We start from the raw sequence: 26,657 nt of genomic DNA on the forward strand, positions 1-26,657 counted from the left end.
GTAATAGAAACTTATTAGTGACTAATTTGATGTTCTGGTAGATTAGGAGCAATTTAGTAAGTCACAGTGACGAAATCTTCATATGTTTAATCAAATATGCAAATGCCTGAGGTAAACAGGCCCGATAAAAGAATACCCCCCCCCCCTGTTTGGGCATTAAGAGATCAGATCGGTTTTAGATCTGAGTTATTTCATTATTTTCAAAATTTTCTTGTACAATAGTATTGTCGATGCTTATAATGAATGATACTGTAAATTACAGATATTACTATTGAATTATATTATTGAATATTACAGAGTCATCTTATCAAATGCTATAAATTTATACAATTTGCTTTGCTTTCTAAGGATTTAATATTCTTAGAGATTTTTTTAAAATTTCAGTCAAAATAAAACACTGCATGATACTTTATTTTGGTTCCATATACTAATATTTTGTTTACTTGCATATACTAATATTTTGGTTTCAGACAAATGCTCGATGTGTATTTGAGTGCTTTTATTTATTTAAATAACTGTTTGATAAATACTCAATATTGTTACCTGCGTACGAGTAAATAATAGATTGAATATGCACAGAACCGATTGTAGCTTGATGAAATTTATTTTCCCCGAAGAAACTGCGTACAGTTCTGAAACTTTTCACAAAAGTATGCAGCTCTTCTCAGTATGACAGAGCACAATCAGTAGTTACCGCTTCACATTAGTAGTTTCCGACTTAAAAACATTAAACAAAAGCAAAGCTGTTACGGAGATATCTAAATACTCTGAACTTAACTGAGAACTGGTGTCCAGTCTTAAATAGTTTTCCCAGGCCGCCAGAAATTTCCAGTACCTTCGATTTCTCAAAATTCCAGGAAGGCATGTACAATTACAGTTACATAGAGCCACATACAGTTGCTGTTACATATGGATCGAATCAGTTATAATTGTTCAAGGATCACACCAAAATGTCTCCAAATGGTCACCACGTTTGGCAACAAAATTAGTCGCCAACACTATCAGCAGCTTGACGCTATCTCGCCAACAGACATTTACCTCAATGGTAAATGGGCCTGCTCCTATAACCATATTTTTCCGGCAGAACTTCGCATTCGTGTGGTCCTTCATGTTATATTATACAAGATATACTAGAATTTACGTATAATTTCACTACAATTATTTACATATATATAAAATCCGGAACAATATATTTTAGGTGCGATAATAGTATAAAGGCGAAACCTTTTGTGAATATGAAGATAATTTATTGGAGACTTCATAATTTTATTAATAAGGAAAACTACTCATAATGGGAAAGTCTCCAAATTTAATTTAATCTTTTATGGTAATGGATTACACTTCATCCAAATCAGTGTTTAAATTAAGTTGCATATGATACAGACCTGATCTCAAACTATTTCTTGTTAGATAGATAGTTGTTGGTTTGGTAGCTACATTGTTAAATTTTCATCCTCCTTTATTGTTTTAAAAACTAGTATTTCGACAAAAAAGGAAGAGAAGTAACTTTTTAACTAACTGTTTCGTTTGTAAAAAATCAGTTTTTTTTTTACATCCAGTGGAAACTCTCATTAAATAAAGAATGTAGAATTTGAGGAAACTAAAAATTTTCCCTTGATCAACCACCGTACTGTCAACAGTAATCTCAAATTATTCAGCATGTCAGGCACCACAATTGTTAAAAAACGTAGTTGGTTTTCCAAAGCAAGTTCGAATGCTAGTTTTCTTAAAAAGAATATTCTCCATTTAAGACTTCTGCCTTTTTTTAGAGTATCTTTGAAATTGCTCAGTGTGTAGGAATTTTTTAAATAATTTTTTTTTCATTATCCGTAATATTCCAAAAAGAATTTAGCATTCCGTAATTATGTTTATATCGTTCAGCCCTTGAAAAAAATCTACTTCCTCCCTTTTCTGGGTTTGTTTTTATGTAAAAAGATTTTAGAAAATGCAAAAAATGTTGATATGCTATTCAAATATTTTATGCAAAATTATGCCGAAAATATAAGACCTTAAGTTTTAAAAGTTTTAATCATTAAATTTAGTAAAATTTTCATTCGCTAAATTTCATTTATGTTTTCATAATAAATAAACAAATTTACGCTTTTAAAAATCATTCTTAAATTTGTTCTTAAACACAGATTTCAATTTTTTTTTTTTTTTTTTGAAACTCTAGATACGATGTAAAATTTCTATTATTATTTTATGAATGATTCGAGAGCTTTTTCATGTTTAAGTTACAGATAATTTAGAATTTATCCCACGTCTCTGAGATACAAATAAGTACTTGAAAGCAATTATGGATTTGAAAAAGATAATTAACGTGTGTCGCTTTATATATATGTATTTTAAATTCTATTCAGAATAAGTCACAACTTTATTCCCCCCCCCCAAAAAAAAACTTGAACAGCCATTGATATATGCTAATAATCTGTTATATTTCTGTATGTAATCGAAAGATATTCTGTTTAAATCCTGTGTAAAAATATCAAGGGCATTTTCAGGAATACGTACTTTTCTTTGCTGCGATGCGTTTGAATAATTTTTTGGATGGGCACTGTTAAAATAATTTGTTACAATTCTTCTGTTCTGCAATAATTGAAAATGTTTTTTAAAAGGAGAGTAAAGAGGATGACATAAATTGAAACGCAAACTTTATTTCGAATTGCAAGGATTCACATAAAGATTTTAAGATTGAGTAAACTTAGAACCTTTAGAAAATAGATGGATATTGATTGCAAAACTGGATAGGAAACAAGTATGCGTTTCATATGCCCTCCATCGATAAGCCTTCATTTCGCAACTTTTTTCGGAATTCCTTCCTTAAGAACAAATAAACCCAGTGTATGGTATCTAGTGACGTATATGATGACCGTCTTGGCAACGGCATACATTTAATTTTTTTATCATAAGAAACACAGATAAGATTCGTTTTCCCCTCATATCTGTGTTACAATTTTGTCTCTCTACGCGCAGCATAATAGCTTTTGTTTTTAACGCTTTTTCATTGGTTGTCGTCGTACTAAAATTAGATTCGAAGAAAAAAAAAAGAATCATGGTTAATCACTTAACGTAATTGAATCAACTAAAATTAAATTTTAGCTTTGTTGTGAAAAATTAAACTTGATATTTATCGTAAAAAATAAAAGTGCATTGTTAATTATTATCAAAACCTTTTACAAATAACATGGTACAATTCGTCACCTGAGACGAAGCTTTGAAAATAAAAAGTTTATGACGTCTTTTTGGTGCTACATTATATAAGCTTTTTTGGTGCTATATTATAAAACGTGCTATATTATTTTTTGATTTATAATATTTAAGAGTGTAGAGGTACTCTCTTAGGTAGCATACACGAAGTCAAAACTCTAAAAAAGGCTTTATTAACTTACCGCTACGTCCGGAAACAGGAGACAGGAGACCACTGGGTGAGCAGCTGTGCCGCCATGAAGATTTTCAGCTTTATTGCTCACTCAGTGGGACCACGTTTATTTAAAATTGTATATTACAATAAAGATTTTGATGTATGCATAATTTTGACATATACTTAACATACATTGACAGAATTCATATAAATATTAACAGAAATTTTGATAGTACGTACATAGAATATAGAATGCATAATGTAGAATACAAATGAAGATTTAGGTACAAAGTTTGGTTACGTCCGGAAACAGGAAACGTAAGAAGGTGCTTGTAAAAAACTCTTTTAAATCTGACCTTAAATAATTGAACAGAAAGAACTTCTTGTGCTTATTAAAGCAGCCAGTGTTTATGACGTAACACAAAGGTAAGGAATTTCCAATTAACTAAATCTAATTAGCTAAAGACTATACAGAAACGATTAGCGCTCAGATTGGCTCAAACCTGTACCAGCGTGAAAAGCACAATTGGGAAGAATCAAGTAACGCCGAAGACAGACTGCTAACATAGAATATGAACTACTAACGTGGTCTCCAGCAGGCGGAACACGATCTGTGTAACCAATCCAAAACTTCCCTTTAAGTACTCTTTCTTTCTACCTCATTTAAATATGTGCGAACTAAAATTACATTATGGCAGGAAAATAGAAAGGGAGAAAGGAGGACAGTATAAATACTGAACATAAAATAACTGGTTAATTAAAATAAATAACTACTCTACAAGCGTAATACTAGTGCTTAAATGAAATACGTATTTGATGCTTTCACAGATTTACAAAAGTAAACGGATTGTTAAATTTAAAATTAGCAAAACCTTTTTTTAGTTATTCTACCCATATCCTGTTATCTGCATTAATAATTTGTAACTGTTTAATGAGCAGAATTTCCGTTATTCAGATAATTTGGCGGCGATCAGTATTATTTTTTTTCTTTTTTAAAAAAAGAAAGAAGCACTACAAGATTCCTTTTCTAGTTTGCCGTTTTATGATATATTTCGGTTTTAAACATTCAGAATCTATTCGGTTTTTTTATTAAGTTTACGTACCATTCATGTGTATGGGTAAATGTTTTTAGCCCAAATAGGCGTTAGCCCAGAACGACTATTTGTCTCAAAACGAAATTTTGCGTTGAATCAGAACCATTTTTGAAATTGTTGCCACCAAATATTATAGCCCTGTATTTAGGGAAAGTAAATAATAAAGCATCTACATGCATGTATTATGACATAAAATGGGGACTACAACCCATCCGGGGGCGTGGATCGAGTAAAATTCAAGTTATCTGAATATCCCCAAACTCCATATTATTAATCTCATTTTCCCTCTTTAAGCTAAATACAAGCGTACTTAAAAATGCAAATGATGGAATTTTGTTTATTGTTTATGCTAACTCATTTTAACAAAGATTATTCATTAAAAAATATTATAACTTCCATAAAATAAGGATACATTTCTCGACAAAATTTAGCAAAACTGTTGTTTTTAGTTACTTAAATAAAGCCATTTCTACTAAAATAAAGCATTAAAATTAATATTTTACTCTCTAAAATATAATTTATTTTATATTTTATTTACTGAACTAAAATTAACCTCTTTTTTTTTTTTTTTTTTTTTTTTTTTTTGTGAAAAAAAATATTATGTATCTTATATTTTGTCTTAATTATCTTATATTTATTAAGCTAAGATTAAAATAGCAACCGATTGGATAAAAAACACTGAATTCTTTCCAATGAATGAGATAACTGCATTCACTTTTTCATGGTTTTCATCATGTGTAAGCTGGATATGAATCAATTTCTTTTTTAAAGTCCTCCACGAAGGTAACCTTTCCGTAGGAAATAGCCCTTGCATCAAGATTTAAATTAAGAAATTATTTTTATTAGTATTTATAGGTTACACAGTACTTAGAGTAGTCGTATAGTAGTAGAATAGTAGAGAAATGTAAGTTCTTATGTAGTCTAGTAGTAGAGTAGAGAAATTTAAACTAATATAGAAATAGTAGAGAAACCTAAGTTCTTATGTAGTCTCAAAATTAATTTCATATGTCCTTACAGTAATAGTATCTTTTTGTAAAAAACTCAAATTGAGAACAAGTGTAATTTTACTCGGCTTAGAAATAACAGCAAGTGGTATGACAAATTGAAGTTCTGGAAAAACGGAGTCCAAATAATAAAATTCCAAATGTACAGAAAATTGGGACTACAACCCATCTTGGGGCGGGGATCGAGCAAAATTCCAGTTATCTAAATTTCTCCAAACTCCATATTATTAATCTCATTTTCCCTCTTTAAGCTAAATACAAGCGTGCTTAAAATGCAAATGAGGGAATTTGGTTTATTATTTATGTTATCTCATTTTAACAAAGATTATTCATTAAAAAAATGTGAATACTACCAAACTCCAAATAGCTTAAGTTTTGTTCCATGCATGTGCATGGTCTTTGTGTCTATCATCATGTAGGTGAAATCAATTGATAGGCGTCACACGGCGATCTTCTTCGCTTCGAGATCAGCTCGTGATGCCTCCAAGTTCTTCGTACATTTTAATAAACGTTTTTACTTTTATTTTTTCCTTTGCGTCATTGCTAATGAATACCGCTTCTTTATTCATAGTTGGTCTTTTATTTTGCTAATTCAAATCGCACCTACATTAATAGGAGACTTGGGTTTTTATTTCTCATTTATAATGAAGCATTCATTGAAGGTCTTTAAAACAATGCGATTATACTGATAAGACATATTCTCAATGGGATATAAGCGGTTGGTTTCAAAAAACCGTCTTGGGTGCAGCAGGAACACTCCTCACTTAATTATATCGATGAATTATTCAAAACGTCTGCTATCATTCGCGGTGTCATTAGAAAAAATTTCATCCTCTTCAACCATTTTTTTATCTTTATCTTTAATGCTGATTGCTGCTTCTTTTCCTAATCATTTGCAGGCATCCTCTGTTCCCTCTGCTGGCGTTGATCTTCGAAAAGTGCGAGTTGGCCACGTGCACCCCCAGGGAACCTGGAATCGCAGGGGGAGACGTCTGCTCGTCGGAATCTTTCAACGAAGACATCGCAGTCTTCGCCAAACAGGTAACCTACCTCCTTCTGAGTTTATGAATGCATTTATTTTGGCAAACTGTACATTGCTTGCACGCTCTTTTGCTGAGTTGAGCACTCACTGAAAAATGTTTTTGAAAGCACATTGCACAAAATTTATACTTAAAAAGAATTTAGGAGTCATTAAGAGGAAAAAAGCATTTAAAAGTATTTTAATTCTTTACTCTGATGAAAATGAAACTTGAACTTGTCTTAGGTAACTACAAATTCCAGGACTAATTGAGATTAAAGAGAAATACTTGGAATGATGCACAAGGTAACAAAGAATTAATCGATATAATCATTTAGTAGATACTAAAAAAATCGATATTTCAGAATAAGAAAAGGATTTTTTAGTCATCATTGAAGTTTAAGCACAACAGTAGCATTATTTTATTTTATACTCAAAACGTGTACTTCTAAGTAAATTAAAATTTACTTAAAATTTCTTTTATATTTCAAGGTTTTCTGTTTGTGTATCCTGTCCTTATGTCGTACTTTGATTCGTATATTATTTTCAATTTTTTGTCTGTAATTAATTTTTAGTTCATAAATTTTATTAAGATAAATTCTTTTCAAATATAATTTAATTTTTGACTTGTAAATAAAGTGCTTCTCATTTGAACTGCAATCCTTTTATACACAGCATTGCATTTAACTTAATAATATATAAATGAAAAGTGAAAGGAATTAGAATTCACTAACTGTAATTTAAGAGACCGTTAACATTGGGGTTTATCTGAACTAACGGAGACATCTGACCCAACTCCAAAACCAGTTTTTCCTCGCAGCGAGCGGGACAAACTGGAAAACATGAACTTGACGTATAGCCGAGATAGTTGACACATGGAATTGGCTCGACACGTGGACTGGCGTTAGCTCAAATAAACCTTAGTGTGAATGGCCCTTAAAAGTTAACCAATCCCTTTGGCTCCACTTGTGAGCGAGGGGTTAAAACCGCTATATTGGTGGTTCGAACCTAGACATCGGGACTGCTACATTGATGGTTTTCCATGTGTGTAACGTGAATACGATCAGGTTTCTCTTATCAAGTCCTCCACGAAGGTATTTCTGTCTTTAAGCGGATAGCCTTCGCGTTGTTTGCCATATTGAGGTAACCTAACTAATGATTGTTCGATATAACAATATACACTGAAAAAAATTTCGAACGTCATAGCATTTTAAATAATATCAAAGATAATCGGATTGTCAAAGATAATAGAATAATTGTTTTCCTATTGTGCTTAATCATAAATCTACGATTATGATTTTTATAATACTCTCCCTACAGTGACTCCTCAGGCCTACCTTGTATCCTGCAGGCTTACTCACTTTTAGCATGCAAAGAGTAGATTTCCTCAAATCGAAGGCAATACTGTAGTTTCGGCAACTTCCCCCCTCCCAAAAAAGCTGTTTATATATGCATTCACAGTAAATATTAGCGAGTTTCCATTGAGAAGGCGTATGCAGGCATTCTTCACTACAAACAGATAGCCGCCATAATCGACTAAACGATGGCAATAAAAAATATAGAAATTGTTTCCGGGCAGATTTCATGTTTCATCTTTCACTTCAGTAAAGCATAGATCGAGCAGTAAAGCACTGGTTTCTTGTTGACGACGCAAATGTAAATATTTCAAATTTGCAAAAATAAAATTTCCGCAAAAGAAATTTCCAGCGTAACAATATTTTGTTGCAATTATGTTATTTTATTTATTTTGTTTTATTATTAGTCCAAAGGGATTTGAATCCCGAAGGACTATTAGTTTCGTTTTGGCATTTTGCGTCGGACGGATAAATGTCGGTACACTTTTCAAACTGTTGCCATAAAATGTTAGAGTCCTGCATTATATTTGAAGAAATTAAATAATGAAAATCTGCGTAAATGTATGTATATTTCTCACATTGTCATAAAATAACGGTACATAGAGTCATCGAATTTTGAATAACGTAATCCTCCAACGAATATGAGCATGTGGAAGACCAAATTTGAAATTTGAAATTTGTTTGATTATCGATTTCATACTTTGTAAAACTTCAACGAATTTTTGATTAAAAAAACTAAACGATTTCAAACCGAGAAATGGCAACGTTGTAGAGAAAAAACATTTTTATCTCCAGCGCGTGAGACTTAAAGATATGCTCAATTTAAAATTATTTTGCGGTATTGCTCTTGAACTGAATTTTATGGTTTAAGTGCGAAAAACATGATATTTAATAAATTAAGGTAACACACAAAATGTTAAAAAAACGCGCCCCTTTGGACGTAATTTAAAATCTGAAACATTTCAGATTTTTTTTTCTTTTTATTTATTTATTTACTTTAGTCTTTCCATTATACACAGGCCAGCCAATGAGTATTAAATTTTTTAGCTGAGGGGCCAAGCGTACGTAGCTCTTCGATAGTTGCAGATTTACTGCTGTTTCGAATATGATTTATGTGAACTATCTATACAAGCGTATTATATTTTAAAACATTTAGGATGTTTTTAACATTTACTAGTTTTTTATTAATAAATTTACATTTAGCAACCTTCTTTCACTGAAACATTTTCTCCTGCCTTTTTTACGCCACGAGATTGTGAAACGGCTATTTCTCCGAGCATGGCTCTGCTATTTATATTCAGGCAGATGTTTCTACTCAATTCTGAAGAAACTTGGCCAGACTATTGACTTTTTATTAAGCGTAATGCTCAATAAAAGATCCTGTAGTTGTTGACTTAGAGGAAAATTTCGCGAATGGTAATTGGATTTTAGTCATTTGAATCGCAATTCCAATGTTGAAAGTAGAATCATTTTAGACAGCTGACTTCCGATAGCTTTAATAGAATATGACGTCATGTGATTACATCTGTTAAAGATTAGGTCATTAACAGTTAAGTTATGTGCAAGAATCACTGCAGCTGTTATGTATTGAATACCCAATTCCATTTAAAAATTAGATTAAAAAAAATCTTCAAAAATCATTTTGCCTGTACAGTACTAGCATACAGTAAAAACCTGTCAAGAGACCTTCCGAAGGAGATTATCCGTAAGAATGAACAGTATTTCTTAGAACATAAACAAGCATCGGTTCTGAACATTACATCTCTAAAGCGACCACTTGCACAGAATATCACAGAGTGCCAGCATACCGTGACATCTATCAAGAGGATTGCCTTCCGTAGGCGATTATCCATGTGAATCAGCAGTATTTTTTAGAACATAAACAAACATCGGTCCTGAACATCGCATTGCGTAGACCACCGCTTCCTCAGAATATCATAGAATACCTACCTACAGTGAAACCTGTCAAGAGATTGCCTTCCGTACACGATTATCCATATGAATCAGCAGTATTTTTTAAAATATAAACAAGCACTGGTTTTGAACATCATATCTAAGCGACCGTTTCCCCAGAATATCACAGAGTGCCAGCATACCGTGACATCTCTCTAGAAATTGCCTTCCGTAGACGATTATTTATATGAATCAGCAGTATTTTTTAGAACATAAACAAACATCGGTCCTGAACATCGCATTGCGTAGACCACCGCTTCCTCAGAATATCATAGAATACCTACCTACAGTGAAACCTGTCAAGAGATTGCCTTCCGTACACGATTATCCATATGAATCAGCAGTATTTTTCAAAACATAAACAAGCACTGGTTTTGAACATCATATCTAAGCGACCGTTTCCCCAGAATATCACAGAGTGCCAGCATACTGTGACATCTCTCTGAAATTGCCTTCCGTAGACGATTATTTATATGAATCAGCAGTATTTCTTAAAACATAAAACAATCATCGGTTATGAACATCACATCTCTTAGGCGACCCCTTTTACAGAACATCAAAATCCTCTGAAAGTATAAATGATCATCTTGTAGAGACATTAGGTATTTTTTGGAAGCAGCAGAGTTCAAAAATTAGTTATTCTAACAGTTCGCTGACAGTTATTCGTCCCACCGACCAGGCACAAAATCCGCTTCGTTAAACCTTAGGTCGATAGCCTGGCCGGTGGCTCCCACTCCCTCCCTTTTTAGTTCGGGCACCACTGTAATGGCATTAGGTATTTTTTTTGGAAGCATAAGTGAAAAATAAGCAACGCCCTCGCCGGGAATCGAACCACGGACGTCTGGAATACGGGCCCAGAGTGCAGACCACCACACCACGAAGGCATGCAAAGAAGGCGGGAGAAATACCTTATAATCTTAAGCAGATTTCCTTGTATGATCGAGCTTATCGTGTAGTAAATTGTTGAATGAGGATCGTGGCTTTCTGATTTTAGTGTAGCGATGGCCATCAGTATGTTTTATGTGTCATTTAAAACTAAAAGTCTTGAAGAGTAACGCCTTTGAAAAGATTTTTATTATTGTCATGGCATCGTAGCAAATAAGAAATGGAATATTTAGGATTTGTGATTTTTAATAATGTAGCATAAGAGCTATATTATTAAGCACAATAATAGGAAATATAAGCTTAGGAATATATTCCTTGATAATAGGAGATATTATTAAGTCTAATAATAGGAGCAAAAGGCTTGTGTATCATCATTATAATTAACAAAACAATCGGGCCAAATAAACCCTGAAGATTGCATATTTATAAAAGTGTAGTTATTTCTTAATTAATGAAGTATGATATTTATTTTTCATATCTTTTGCTACACAGGGTAAATGACTTCATAAGAATATATTATTTTATCATGTCTAAGAGAAAGCAAAAAATTATTATCTTAATCATTATTTCATTTCATAGCTCCAAACTTCATATGCCAGAAATACTCCTCATACTAACAAAAATGTTTGATTTGATATGTTTATTAAACTAAAAATGTTTGGAATACTAAATCCGGTTTTAGCACTTTTGAATGATTTATGCTTATGTAATATTCTAAATGTGTATGCGAAATATCCTTATCCCTTGAAATTCCATTTATAAAAGATTACCTTGATGGCTGATCATTAAGATCCTAATCAAAATTTGTTAACGAGAGAGTTAGTTTCCTTGAATTAAAACAAAATCCTCTCCTTTTATAATGTATCAAACAAAGGCATTGATCAAAGCAGTATGACACAATGAGAATGATCTTTAGAGAGAGCTAACCCTTTTTCAAATGGTGTAAATCTCATCTCGCTGTTAGAAGTAATCCCTAATAAAGCTATTAGGCATTGCAGTATTGTTGCAGATGATACTTTTATACATTCCAGTGGAACCATTTTCTTTGGTTCTCTACCCCCGGGAAAAGAGGGGGAGAGATTTGCTCCGAATTTTGAATTCAACTATCCGCTAGCTGGTGTAATTCTAGGGTCCAGTTAGTAATTAATAGTAACAGAAATTAAAAACTACGTTTATTGGTTTTAAATCATTAGCCTGTCAATCAATAAGAGATATGAAATTTGAACGAAAAGGTTCTTACTCTTTGACGAATGGTAACACACTCATTCGCAGAAATAAAAATATTTTATTTCGGGCAAAAATAAATATTTATTTTCGCACTCGCAGAAAATAAATATTTATTTTTAAAATATTTTATTTCGGGCAGTGGCAATAGATTTCTTTCAAACCGCTGAGTGGGTTGATAAAATTTGAAAGCCAAAATATTTTATATTTTAGCGAGTGGCAAGAGAGTTCTTTTAAATCGTTTATTTTGTTCTTAGAAATTTCATTAATGAAGCACGAAACGTAAATTAAATAAACAAATAATTTTTTTAAAAGATTAAAACTCAAAATTTCGTTTTTTAGGTGCATATCTTTGGTGGAGGACTATGTATTTTAGAATTTGGTGGCTTTAGGTGACGCTGTTTTCCTATGATGTGAGTAACATACATACCATACTTACAGATTCTGCCGTTGCTGTTGCCAGTCTCACTTGTTTGACAATGGTCAACACAAGCCTACGACATTCACTGTGACAGGGAGTCAAAGGGGCCTGTCGTTGTCAAGAGCTTAGAATACCATATAGGTGACAGCCCGATTTAAGCTCCGTTCCACCCCCCCCTCCTCAGTTTTGAGAGAAAGCCACTCGGCGGGACGGAGGCCCCTTTTCCCTATCATCCACCCCTCCTTTCCGGTCATCAGCCTCTCGAGAGGTCTGGCGCATATTTAGAGTGCCACCATGCCACACAGACACTATACATTTACAAACATCGATGGCTTCTCCAGAATTCGAACTCGAGCCCTTCCGTACGACAGTAAGAGTTACTAAGCAATATCCTGGTTGGGCGGCATACAGGTTCATCATTAGTTAGTAAGATTCTTATTAATGACATTATTATTCTGTTGCATTGTCTAAATGCTCATCTTTTCTTTCTTTTCCTTTGAAATAATGTATAAAGAATAGCAGTGGCTATACTACTGTCTTTTAACTTGCATATGCAAGGCATACTTTCTTCTGCTTTTATATTTATAAACATGCTTTCTGGTAATAAATGCAAAAGTTCAAACGGTTGAATAGCCTAAAAGTGGAGTATGCCTTTACAAGTTATGTAATGTATTAGTTTGTGTACCTACGTGCTGCACTGCTCATTAAGCTTTCACTAGGGTTCCCTAGGATTTTTTTCAATTGCCTATATGAAGTAAATTAAATTTTCTGAGCCTGCAAATAAAGTAATTAAATCTGCGCAAGATTGCAAGCGTTACTTAACAGAATTGATTATTTAGTGCTTTGATGACATTTCTAATCAGCCGTCAGGACTTTTACATGATACTGTTATGAACAAAACAAAATAAAAAAAGAGTAATTTTCTTTTCTTACACTAGCAATTTAAGTTAGCAATATACAGATGCTTCTAAAAGATGGAAATATTAAATATTAATGTAAAATCTTTTATCGATATAAAAAACCATATTAATAGTTAGTGCTCGGTATATGACACCACTTGACTCTTGACTTCGATTAAGAATAAAATTGCATCAGTTAATAAATTATTAATTGGCGGTGGACATTCCTGTGAAATGCTTGTACTGGATATCAGCTCCTAGCTTCATTTATTAGAGAAGGTATACCTTGTTCAATGATACTGAAATCAGGAAATCATGCAAGTCAGGAAATACGTTTTGTCTTCTTCCATGATACTCAAATCAGGGAATCATGGAAGTCAGGAAATATGTTTTGTCTTCTTCGATGATACTCAAATCAGGGAATCATGCATATCAGGAAATTTGTTATGTCTTCATGTGCGTTATGCTATGTTATGATTATTTTTTGGATGGGAAAATTATCATCCCGAGATATTCTATCCCCAATGTTTGCGCCCCCAAATGGACGTGGTTGGCTAAAGATTGTGCATGAAATTTGTTAGTCACTCTCCTTGTTACAATAGGAAAATGCGGTACAATAAGACTTGCAAAAAAAAAAAATCACGAAAGGGTTGCTTAAATGATGATAAATCCTTGTCTATGCTTGACAGCTAATATGAGGCAACCTGAATCATGTAATGTAAACGTATCTGCTTGTGGGGAACTGTGGGAAATTGATGAATTGTCTATTTAAGACAACGTTTTTCTATATGGCAGTCTTGTAATACTTCTGCTTTTGACACGACTTAGATTTCAATCTGTGACACGTTTCTTAATAAGCGCTATTGTATTATGAACATTATGAACATTTTGTGAATCTCCAGGGTAATAGTAATGGTTACTTTGTGAACATGCAGTTGCAAATCGATGCGATCACTTTGAAAAATGCAGTATTTTTATCTCCAGTTCTCTTCTTTTTTTGATGTTATAATCTACTTCAACGCTAGTCCGTTTCTTTCACTCGCATTTTTTCTTTCATTCATTATTGTATTTAACAGATGTTTTCTTGGACTCTGTATGCTATCATAATTTTTGATATCATAGCTCTGGAAGCATTCAGTATACTCTGGAAATTGCAATGACAGATGCTTCAAACTGATACATTTTTCTTGAAATTTTGAAATGTCTGACAAATAACACTACCTATAAAATAGCAGGAGCTATGCATCTAATTATACTGCTAACAATAAAAAAAATCCAAACTGTTAGGGGGCAAAATAAATGAGTGATTTATTTATATATATTAATTTTTTTTCACTGATGGGCACTAGCCGTTGGCTGCTACTAAGGCCGGAAGCGGTGGTCACTTTATGAGGAAGGCATTTAATAAGTGGTCCACCATCGCCTCTTAAGAAGGGACATGCAATTTATATTGATGTCTTCTCCCGGATTCGAACCCGGACCCTTTATTACGGCAGTCGGAGTCATTAACCACTTTCCCGCCTGAGCGGCGTCACTTGTTTATTCTATTCACTTTTTATAAATACGAAGCACATTCGTGAATTATATTACCACTGTTAACTACCTTCATTATTTTGATAACCACCTGTATATTCATGTAGCAAGAATGTACTAAGTTACATGGTGGAACTTCCCCCAAAATCGAAAACCCAAATTAGGCCACCTAAATGGGGGGGGATAAATTCTCTGTTGATATATTGGCAATTTTCATTTCATTATTATTCATCTTACTGATTATATTATTTTACTATTAGCTAGAGTTCTTGAAGCTTTTCATGCCAGTATTCCAATAATCCATAAGGTTGGCAAGTGGCTAAAGCAGACGTAGTTTCTCTCTCTCTCTTACTTCATGGGTGTTTTCATGGATTTATTCATACCTATGAAACTTCGTTTTAACGTCCTGCATAAAAAAAAATGCACTCTTTCTGTAATGTCCTATCAAGCAAGCAATAAATAACAAATTAACTAATTCCGAAACCAAAAAATTAATGTATGCAATTTGTTCTATTTATATTTTATATAAACCTTTTAACCATATTTCTGTTATTTTAGGGAATACGTAAAGAGATAACAATTTGTTTCCCTAGTAGTTAAATTATCATATCTTAAATGCCAGCTGCTGTGGGAGGGACCTCTTTTCTATGAAGACTTTCAGACATTCTTTACGCGTGGACCATTAAGACTTTTAATGAACGAGCTCTCGATGAAAATGATGTTCCCTTTTAACACCATGAAATGGATATATTCCTTGTCCGCCGCCCTGAATATAATGCTCTGATTTAATGGTATAAGGAGCTTAATTAATTTTTAAGGCTGTTGGAAATGCCCTGATAAGTGGGGAACAAGCTGAGAAATTTCAGTCTGATTCTTTCCCCCGCGCTGCAAAGAGGAAAGTCGATACTAGGGTGGAATATGATATTAAACTTCAGTGGAAATTTGTTTTGAATTAAATCGTGTGGTATATCTATTCTAGTTTTGCGGTACTTTCAAACAAAGTATACTATTTTGGCAAAGGCGACGAGTTAAGCAACAGCGTTGTCATTGATACGTCCTTCATTTTGGATTATCTTATTAGAATATTTTATTTAATTTCTCCAGTCTTCAACAAATTACTTTTGTAGTTGCTTCTCAGCAAGAAAATACAATTTTGTTCGCTATGCAGAATCCATATTATTACAACAGTTCATTTATCAAAACGAAAGCATAGCTTTTGAGAGACAAATTTTAATATGCGGATGAAATATTTGGGCACAGAATAAAATATTCATTTCAAACTGCTAAAGTATTTAGAGAAATCAGTGTTTAGATTATAGAAGAGTCATAAATGACAAGTATTTTTAGCCTCCATTTGTTCGTTTCTCAGCTTTAGTTCGGAACTCCTGTATTGAGTTGCTTTTTTTCAGTAAAACTGTATCAGTATTGTTATTCGTAATAAACTCACTTCCTGTAGATATGATAAAAGGAAGATATGGAAATATTTGTTTTGGATTCCTTCATTTTGTCGCATTTGATGACTGGGTATTTAAATTTTTTTGTGAATAAACACATATCTGTAATAATTCTTGAACATTGCTTTTTTCGAGTAAATAATCTTACCTTTTATTATCTGTTGGAGTACACTGTGAAAGTTTATCCTTTGCAAATATTACTTTACCTCTAGCTACTTATTTTTGTAGTTGCAACTTTCTCAAAATAACTGTTTTGTTGCTGCACTTTATTGTTTATACCATTTCATGTACATTTTCAGTAGTGTCCGAATTGTAAATAATAACGCTGATCCCAAAAGTATGGGCTTGTGGCTGAGGGGGTAATTGAACATTTAAATTTATGCAGAAGGAGAAACACCGATTGCATTTGTGGTAGATACACAGTCCGCGCCGATTACAAAAGAAATATCTGTTCATTCTGAAACTCGTACACGACGAATTTAATTATCTTGTATCAATGCATTATATTTAAATCTTATTGCAGAATTTCATTTTTAGCCCAAATTTTATTTAGCTAATTTTATTTAGCTTAGCCAATTTTAGCCCAATTTTTTCTATCTAGCGGAGAAGGGCTATTAGTCTGGAAATGGCATTTTGCGTCGAATCACTGTTAAAGGCTGTATCACTTTTCAAATTGTTGCCACCAAGTATTATCGCCCTGTATTATATTTAAAGAAATTGAATATTGAAGAGTCTGCACGAATGTATGTTATGATTCTTGCATTGTGTGGGGGGGAAGATACCTAGGGGGATAAAACTTTGAATAATCAAATTTTGAAAAATAAAATTTTGAATTTTAATTAATCCACCACCGAATATCGAATTTGAATATCGAATTTGGTTTATTATGTATTTAAATTTTTTTTTAGTTTTAAGGAATTTCTGATTAAGAAACTCAACGATTTCGTAACGAGCAGTGGCAACTCACTGTATTGGAGTAAAATATTTTTATCTCCAGCGCGCGAGACTATCTATCGGAAATACTAAAGATACTCTATTTCTAAATATTTTTAATACAAAGCGGCTTTAGCCCAAATGCTCTCGAAACATGTATGTATGTGTGAATGAAGAAAAGGCCCCTTTGCACGTAATATAAAAATCTGAGAGCTTTCAGAATTTGTTTTTTACTTTTTAATTTTTCGTTTATTTATTTATTTTTCAGTTTTCTGATGTTTATTTTTTCTGACTAAAGAATGTCAAATACCATGAAAAGTTTTGAAATAATTAGCAGTATATTGTAAATAGTTAATGTTTTAAAAAAAGTATATACTATTGAAAATATCTTTAGTACTGTGTACTTCGATTTTCAGTTTTATAGCATGTAGATTATTTAAGCTTTGTATTTGATATTAGAGCTTTAATTCCACGTTCTGCAAACTTATTCATAGTATTTGACCTAAGGAGAGCGCAGCTTGGAAAAGGCAATCTACAGGCAGCTCCGCTGCCCATATAAATGTCTGGGAAATAAGGAAGAAACGTACGGGAGCGGGGGAAATGTTTGGTCAAACAACGGTGCTTGACCGCTGTCCCTCGAGCCCATCTGAGAGGTGCTGGACCCGGTAGTAAACAGCTTAATACCTACTCTTAGAGATTACTACCGAAATGGTAAGAGGAGGCGAAGTAAATACAGGGAGCAGTAAAAAGGGGGTTAGGTGCGAGATGAACTTTCATTTAAAGGCGAGGGAAAGGCTATTTAAAGAGCATTTTCTCTTTCTATTGGAAATGATACCTTTTGTGATGCCTATTAAGTCCTCCGTGTTTGGATGATGTTAAAGTTTTTTTTTTTTTTCCCTCGTTTTTCTCCTCCTGCCCCTTTCTTTAGAAATGTGTTACCAACTTTCAGATTAGTTTCTCGGTACTGCTTCATGCTGAAACTATTAAGAATTGTTTTCTTAAATAGTGAATTATACAGATGAAGGATTAAATGTTTAACTTGTGATTGTTTTGAATACATGGAGGTGTATTTTGGGGCATTTGCATTGTATATTTCCTTTTTATTTTAAATCCTGGAGTTTTTAATTTTAAAATGTTAACGAACTCGTATTGCTTTATAGCATTCTACGCAGAATTTAACCGAAGCAACCTCTGCTCCGATATTTAGAGAAAATATTATTGTACTATTTTGTAACTTAAAAAAAAAAAAAAAAAAAAAAAAAAAGGAAAAAGAAAACTTTCTTATGAAAACTGTATTGTGACCTCGAACTGAAAGTTTCACTGTACTAAATTAGAATGAAACCATTTTAAATGATTATTCATGCTTTCAGAAGGTTTCGCTTTCTTGTAGAGGAATTTCATCTTATAGGAAATGATGATCGGTAATGTTCAAAACCGTAATTTAGTTAGGTTCTCAGAAGTATCAGTCGCTTTCAAGTTAATCGCCTTGAGGAGGTGGTCGCTATGAGAAATTTTCATTTACTCCGGTAAGCGTTTCTTCTTTTAAGTTGCATGGACAGCAAACATCACTTCTTCTAAGCGCTTCTAAGAACAGCTTCGTCCTGATTTTTTTGTGAAGTTGCAAAAAACTTTTACCTTCCATTCACAATTGACTGCCGGACATCAGGATTCAAAACATTTATGACGATTCAAATAATTTACGGTTCAACTATTGCAAATCATCATGGTAATAAAAGAAGATATTTTCTTTTAAATTAATCCTTGATTAATCTTAAATAACTATAGTTTTGAATAAAACAGAAATTTTGACAAATATTTCAATTCAACGAATGGCTAAATTCCGAGAACAAAGATTGTATAACGAAAATTAGATTATCCGTCACTCTTTTAAACGTCGGTTTTTATTATCCGTCAGTCATTGAGGTGATCCGATGAACAGAAATTATCCATCTTAAACCAAAGAATAATTAAATAAAAGTAATTATAATTAAAAATATATTATATCAGAAAATAAACTATAATTGTTTTAGCTCCATATATTTTGCATTAAACAAAACTGTTTTTTTTAATGTTTTACTGCACTTTAAAATAAAAATTCACGGGGAAAAATTAATTTCCATTAAAAATTATCTCGCGTGTTCCATTATCATGGCATATCCTATTCTTTGTGAATAAATTATCGGTCATTTATAAAACCTAAATTATCAATAAATGAAACTTTAAAAAAATCTCAATAATTATGGTGTTGTGGTTAGATAATACTTTGTATTAAGTATTTTGATTTTATTTTACACAGTATTAAGCAAGCTAATGAACTGCAATATGACCAACTGTCAGTGATCATAATTTTCATAAGCATTAGACAACAAAAAACAACTCGGTATGTAGTAGGAGGAGTTATTCCTCGCTTTCGTAACTTCTCTCCTCCTCCTTTTTTTAAGTATATTTCATTATTTTATCCATGGATAATCCATGTTCTGCTATTTATTGAAACATTATCAGTATTTTGGAATGTTAAAATGAAATACAAGTGTAGTAAATTAGACGTAAATTCTCCGAGACGTTAGTTATTGGTGAATTTCTTCATTTGAACCTTACCATCAAAAAAGCAAATGATGATAGCATCTGGAATATTGAATTTTAAAGTGAGGATATATGCACTGCGTGAAAGTAATAAAATAAACACTTGGATTATAATTAAAACCCTGATTGAACCTGATTAATGGTTACGATTGTATATAAAATAACGGTAAAAAATATAAAAACACCCAATGAAATCATTTTATGTACTGTAAAAATATTTTTCGTAATACCCCATCCCTCACAACAACAACTAAAAAAACAAAACAAAAACGTAAAGTTATTTATCTGTTTTCCTTTTTTTGATATTACTTTTGTTTTCAAACTGTTATACCAATGTACCATCGGAACTTTTATTACTCCTGCATAAAGGTTATTGAATATTTAAATCAAGTGATATATTTTAAACTCCATGCATTTCCAGAATCTTTTTGTGGTTTAAAAAAAGAAACATGGCGCTGCGACAAACAGCATTAAATCCACTTTTAGTATGACATTCCCGAGGTTTCCTATATAAACAAAATTCAAACAAATGATCCAACAAAACCAGCCACACCCTACCTTTATATACTCCACCCCCTTTCCCATATTCTCTCAAACATATCTCCTCTATTACTAACTTTCCTCTCTTGCTCTGCTTCCCCGACTACGGTGGCCTTTCGTATACACTCTGGACCAAATTATTTTATTTATTATGACAGGGAGACGGCCTAAATTTATAACCACCGCCACATGCTCTCTCTTCTTTGTGTGTCTGTGTATGCTGTTGCTTATCATATCTGTACGTCGGTAACCAGCGGGCAATGATGTACCGAGTAATTTATTGTCTTATTCATATTTGGACAGACAAAACGATGACTTCTGCGACCAACTGTCCCGAATGCTCGTAAATTTTCTGTTGCACTTTTTTTTTTTTATTTGTGATGTTAATAAGGAATAAAAGGAGGGGGCAGGAATAACACTTCGCGTGATGTTACGTTTTTGTCTGAGCAGTAGCGTGCGAAAATTTAAGCTTCGTGATTGAGGGTCATACTATTCATAAGGGGCTAGGTAGCTACACGGTAGCATAAACAGGAGTGCGAAATCAAGGGTTAAAAACGGTACTTATTCATAATTGGAGGAAGAAACGTTAACTTGGCTCTGATTTCGAATGAGAAAATTTAGTGTGTATGGAGAAAAAATGACCGAACTTTTTGATCGTAATAAATGTATTAAAACTTTCTATTGAAATCATAATTTGTAATGTTTACTTTTAGCATTTTTAAAATTTATTTTAAGGTTGGCGAGAAAGTGCTGTAGATATAACACATAAAGCTGTAGAAAATTATTGATTTAATAACTTTTAACTTTGAATATTTGTATGTGTATCTGTATATATATGTAAGATAAAAAAAATATGTGAATCGAAATTATAATTTAAACTAACGGTAACTCTTTAATTCTCTCTGTTCTAAAATCCGTAATAACTTCTCTGCATTGCGTCATTTCTAAATCATTCCTTTTTACATGGCCTGCGCAGCACTGATGACGTAATAATTGGGAACTGAAACTTTAACTCAAACCAAAACCTTTCTCTTCGTGTTATTCATCTTGCATAGCTACGCACTTCAGCTTCCCTCTCTGCTCTGCTAGGACGTAATATCGCTATACTGCTTCCTATTGCAGTAATATCAAAAATGTAAATGTTCTTGGATAGGCACGGCTAGAGTGCCAAGCGAACTGTGGCCACAAATGTCAGTTGCAAATAAAAATGGAATAAAAACTACCTCGACTGCCAAGTTTTTTAGATATTACAAAGTCAACCTATTAGCTTACGATGCAATCAGAATGCTTCCTCTTCAATATGGATCTACGTACGCATCAACACTGCTCCGGTCTTTTCCTTGCTATTATTTCATATATATAATTAATAAATAGGTAAGAAATGAAACTTAATTAATAAATAGGTAAGAAATGAAACTTTTAGAATAACCTAAAACTTGCGCTGAAGTTGAAAAGTTAGAAATAAACGTTTATTAAAGAGAAATTATCTTCCAGGAAGAGAAAGAAAATTTTTTTATCTTAATCTTAAATGTTAGTGAAGTAAAAATATTTGGAAATTTGTTAAATTCACGAATAAAGGAAAAAAAATTGTGCAAAAAGTAAAAAATCAAATAAAAATCAACTAAAAACAAATTCAGTTATTATAATTCCAATCAAATAAAAATCAACTAAAAACAAATTCAGTTATTATAATTCAAACGGAAACTAATTAATTTTTCAAGAGGAACAAATTTGTTCCCTTTCAAATAACAATAATTAATAAAATCGATAATGTTCCGTCTTCTCTGTTTGTATGAGTCATAAACCAAAAAATAAAAATCGTAAGGGAAAAGAAAAAAAAATCTGTAATTAAGTATATGGCGAAACAGAACTAAAAAACTAGCCAAAAGTAAAACAAAGAACATTAAGTCAAGTAATTTAATTATTAAGTACATGGTCGAGTAGAGCTAAAAAAGAAGTCAAAAAGTGTTAAAAAATTAAAACCATGGAACACTATTGTTAAAAATTAAACAAGGAACTTTCTTGTTAAAAACATAAAACAATTAGCCATTCTTGCAAAAAATATAGAGGACATTCCCCGACAAAATCGCTTCTTCAATGATATAAATTATGTATTACACGAATGAAGGCAAAAGTAAAATAAATATATCACAAGAAAAATTCTAGCAAAATTTTTAAAATAGGCCAAGAAAACACCGACAATATAATAAACACAAATTTTTAACTCTACAAATAATTAATATTTAAAATGGCCAGAAATGAATTAAACTTACATGTTTCCAAGTACGAACCAAAAAATCAAAATGGAGTCTTGAAAACATTGTCCGTTGTTAGGAATGTCTAGGGTTGTCATGCTGAAAAATGGAAGAGTGGGAAGTTTGGGTAAATAACTGTAAAAATTTGTTTTTCCGAGTCAAAATACAAAATTTTCTTTTTCTAATAGGAAGCACTTTAAAAACATTTAAACGAGCATCCATTGATGATTTCTTGACAATTGCGGTTTTTTTTTTTTTTTTTAATCACATATTTTTCAAAGTGACCGTTGCTGTAAAGATAAATTTTGTTAGAGCAGATCAGAATTAAATTATAGTTATATGTCTGTTATATCATTTTCTTTCCGTATATTTGCATATTTCTTGCATAAATGCATAAATAAATAACAGCGAATATGTTCATTTATTTATAAAAACCACATGCAGGCGTCTTCGCCTAACAGAGACCTTAAAAGGCAATGGAATTTTAATACGAATAAGATGACCTTTTATGATATTTTTTACTGTCGACGTAGAATTCTATGATAGAAAAACCATCTGAGACAAGCATATAATTGTATTTCAGGCCTTTCTCAACAAACACATTTCATCTTTCGGTAGTGGAGCAGGCAGACAGTAGTGAAATTCGAGTAAAGCAATATGCGTATCTTCAGTGACAAAAGCTAAGGTTTGTCGTGATTTTACGGATACAAGCAATGCTCTTTCTCTTTCGTATAATAACTAGGTGCCTCCGTATATCTTTCCCTTTGCTGAATTATTGCGATCCACTGTAACGCACCATGGTTATTGCTATTGTTTTTAATAGCTTTGCAATGTGCTTGTGGATTTTCTCAGTTTTGGAGGCTGAATACTACATGAATTATTTCCATTTATTTAGGAATAATATTTACGTATTTAGTATGCATTTACAAAATGAAAACTAGAGAGTCTCAGAAATTTCTTTAATTTAAATTTGTAGTAACTGTTAATTACCTTTGTAGTAACTGTTAATTCATTAGTGAGAATTCTGACTTTCATTACAACGCTGTACTTTCGCAAAGCAAGGGAAACGTGCAGAATACCTCCATGATCACCAACAAGCATGAATTTAAATAAATTTACTAAGACAGTACAAGAGCTGACATTGGAGCCATTCAAAATTTACCATTTCTGTTGGAAATATGTGAAAACTAGAACGAACGGAATTCATCTTTGAAATACACTTTATTAAAAAAGGTAGAATAACTTTATAACGCTTATCTGCTATTAAAATCGTTGTAAACTATCTATGAAAATATTTGCTATAACCACCTCCTCCCTGGTTCCAATTCTAACGCAAGATCCGCATTCTTTTATGATTTCGTAAAATCAGGACCTTTATTGAGGATCTTCACGTTTTTCCACTTCTGGTGAAATTCTAGAATAATCACGTGTTTCAATGCAGCTTGTTTAATTCCATGCATTTCGCATTTATTTTTGTACTGATTTGTTTTGCATTTTTGACTTTTTTCACCCTTTAGGACATTCTTTCTTTCTTTCTTCTTTTTTAAATACCCAGAGACGTTATTCCAGAAGGGCCATTAGTTTCGCATTTTACGTTCGTTCACTATAAATTTCCGTTTCACTTTTCAAATTGTTGTAAGCAAATATTAGCAGGCTATCAGGGGATTATGAACGATGTGGTTCGAACTATACGTGATAAGCAGTGCTTTGAATTCTGTTGCAGAGATCAATTTATGCGAACTAATTGAAATGCATTTCGTTTAAAGTATTCATATAATGATTAAGATGAGGGCTTCAATTACCTATTAACCAATCGTTAATTAGAAAATAATAAAAGTAGTCTATCTATCAATTAATGTAATTGGACTGGATCAAATGTGACTCAAAAAACTATAGCTGGAAAAAATAATTTATCAGTTAACAGTATCGTGACTAACAGTTAATTTTAAACACCTATATGAAATTAGTGCTCTGAACAAAAGCAAATTTATAATTATAATATTATTATGCCTTATTATTAGTGTGTAATCAAAGCAGTAATTAATACCAGTAATAATTTAGCAAGCATACATTAGAATTCTCGTGTGTCACTTACATATCGTAATTTGCCAATTTTTATAAATGGTACTATACTTTACTTTGCAATATTCGCAAAAGCAAATTATATTTACTGGATAATATTTCATTTATACGAGTATTAACTATCGTATGCACTATCGTAAATCTCTGCTGTCATTAAAGCTAAAATACGTGTACATTAGTCATTAAAGATTTCTGCAGCCCTGAAAGATAAAACACTTATATCTTAATCATTAAAAATTACTGCAATCATGAAAGATAAAATACGTATACATTATAGTTAAAGGCTTCTGCAGCCATGAAAAATAAAACACGTGTATATTAATTATTAAAGATTTTTACAGTCATGAAAGATAAAGTGCGTGTATATTATAGTCATTAACGATTTCTGAAGTTCTGAAAGATAAAACACGCGTATATTAGTCATTAAAGTTTTTTGAAACCATGAAAGATAAAATGCGTATATATTAATCGTTAAAGATTTCTCCAGCCCTAAAAAATAAATTGTATATGTTACCGGCAAAGTATGAAACGCCAGCACTCAGTAGAATGCCTAGGCATTGTATATAATGCCGAACGTTTTTATGAAGTATGAAATATGAGAATTATTACACGCTTTTCCTGATTAGGCTTTTATTTAAAAGACGTTCATTCGTCAAAAATACAAATGTTATTTTGAAAAATTAATGAAAGAGTGACATTAAAAAAATTTTATTCAAAATGCGTAAAAAAATGGTGAGAAGATCTTGATACAACATAATAAACTTGTATTTTCTCTCTGGCTGAGCCTGCGAATCGGTAAGATCTACTTGACAACGGAAATTAAATTCAGAAACAGTCACGACAATGCTCATTTTTAATACCTTTTTGTTTTTTTATGGCAGGGCAGTTCAATATCATTACATCTAACGTTTTCGTATTCGGTTGAAAGTTCTTTCAACATTCTGCCACATCCGTGTCCAGTACTCAAATGAGTTTCCATGAATTACGGGAAATAACTCAGAGCTCGCGACATAATCTGTATAGTATTGACCCTTTCTTTAACATGATAAATTAATGTATTTTTGTTTCTCACAAACATCACATCCTAGTAATTAAGCTGCCAGTAGTCCCGTGGTTCCTTCGTAATAGTCATTTTGGGAATCGGAAATGTATTTCATACTTTGCCGCTTTGTCATTTGGCATTCTATAAAATACCTAGGAAATGTCTGAAATATGAATCGTTTCATACATTGGCCAGACTTTGCCGCTTTGTCATTTGGCATTCTATAAAATACCTAGGAAATGTGTGAAATATGAATCGTTTCATACATTGGCCAGCTAGTTTTAAGCATTACATACAATACCTAGGGATTCTATTAGAATGCCGAATTTCAAACTTTGCTGGTAACATATATATAACAGCTACTACAGCTAGTATTCTGTTTTTACGAATAAAAAACGCTTATACGAATTATTTTAGTTACACACTTCTCAGATAAAAATATCCAAATGTTATCTTACTAATACTACGCAGCTCACCAAGACATTACGAAATAACAGTCGATCGAATTCAGGAGTGATCTCTAACATTTGCGTACTTAGCTGGTTGAGAGCCTTTCTGCGACTCGACAATAGGATATTCCTTTTGGGGCTTAATAATAGCTTCCTTTCCGCTATAATTATTAGATTTATCTACTTAGCTCTGTCTATAATATCATTCTTTGGGGTTCCTGAAGAAATTAGTCTTTAGGGAAAGTGTGCTGGGACAGTATTTCACCTGTCCATGTTTTCCCCGCAGAAAATCATTACTTTCAGCCCAAATTTTCAACCTTGTGTGAGTTTTCTTACGATCAGTGTTTTATGTACGGAAATTAATTATGTAATTTTCTATGATTCTTATACATTTTTACTTTTTCATTATTCATATCATATACAAACCCCCTTTATAACAAGTGGGTATTATATAGCATTTCTCCTACTTAGTACCTTAAGATAATTTTTTTTTTTTTTTTTTTCCGTTGGGGGGGGATGGGCACATTATTATTTTTCGTGCATTTGAGGTTCTGATGTTCATACTATTTGGG

At 32.3% G+C, this 26,657-nt stretch overlaps 1 protein-coding gene across 5 annotated transcripts in view; it reads left to right on the forward strand.

Moving 5' to 3' along the window:
* LOC118181208 (homeobox protein Meis1-like) overlaps window positions 1-26,657 on the forward strand; it is a 476,047-nt gene that overhangs the window by 27,241 nt on the left and 422,149 nt on the right. For all 5 annotated transcript variants that reach the window (XM_085823298.1, XM_085823297.1, XM_085823296.1 and 2 more), the window contains exon 2: window positions 6,359-6,500. In XM_085823298.1, coding sequence (XP_085679424.1) covers window positions 6,359-6,500 — 142 coding nt within the window. The remainder of the gene's footprint in view (window positions 1-6,358; window positions 6,501-26,657) is intronic.

Source organism: Stegodyphus dumicola, chromosome 9 (assembly GCF_044657685.1).
Source record: "Stegodyphus dumicola isolate Sdum_Otavi_A_Nest chromosome 9, ASM4465768v1".
Lineage (NCBI taxonomy): Eukaryota > Metazoa > Arthropoda > Arachnida > Araneae > Eresidae > Stegodyphus > Stegodyphus dumicola.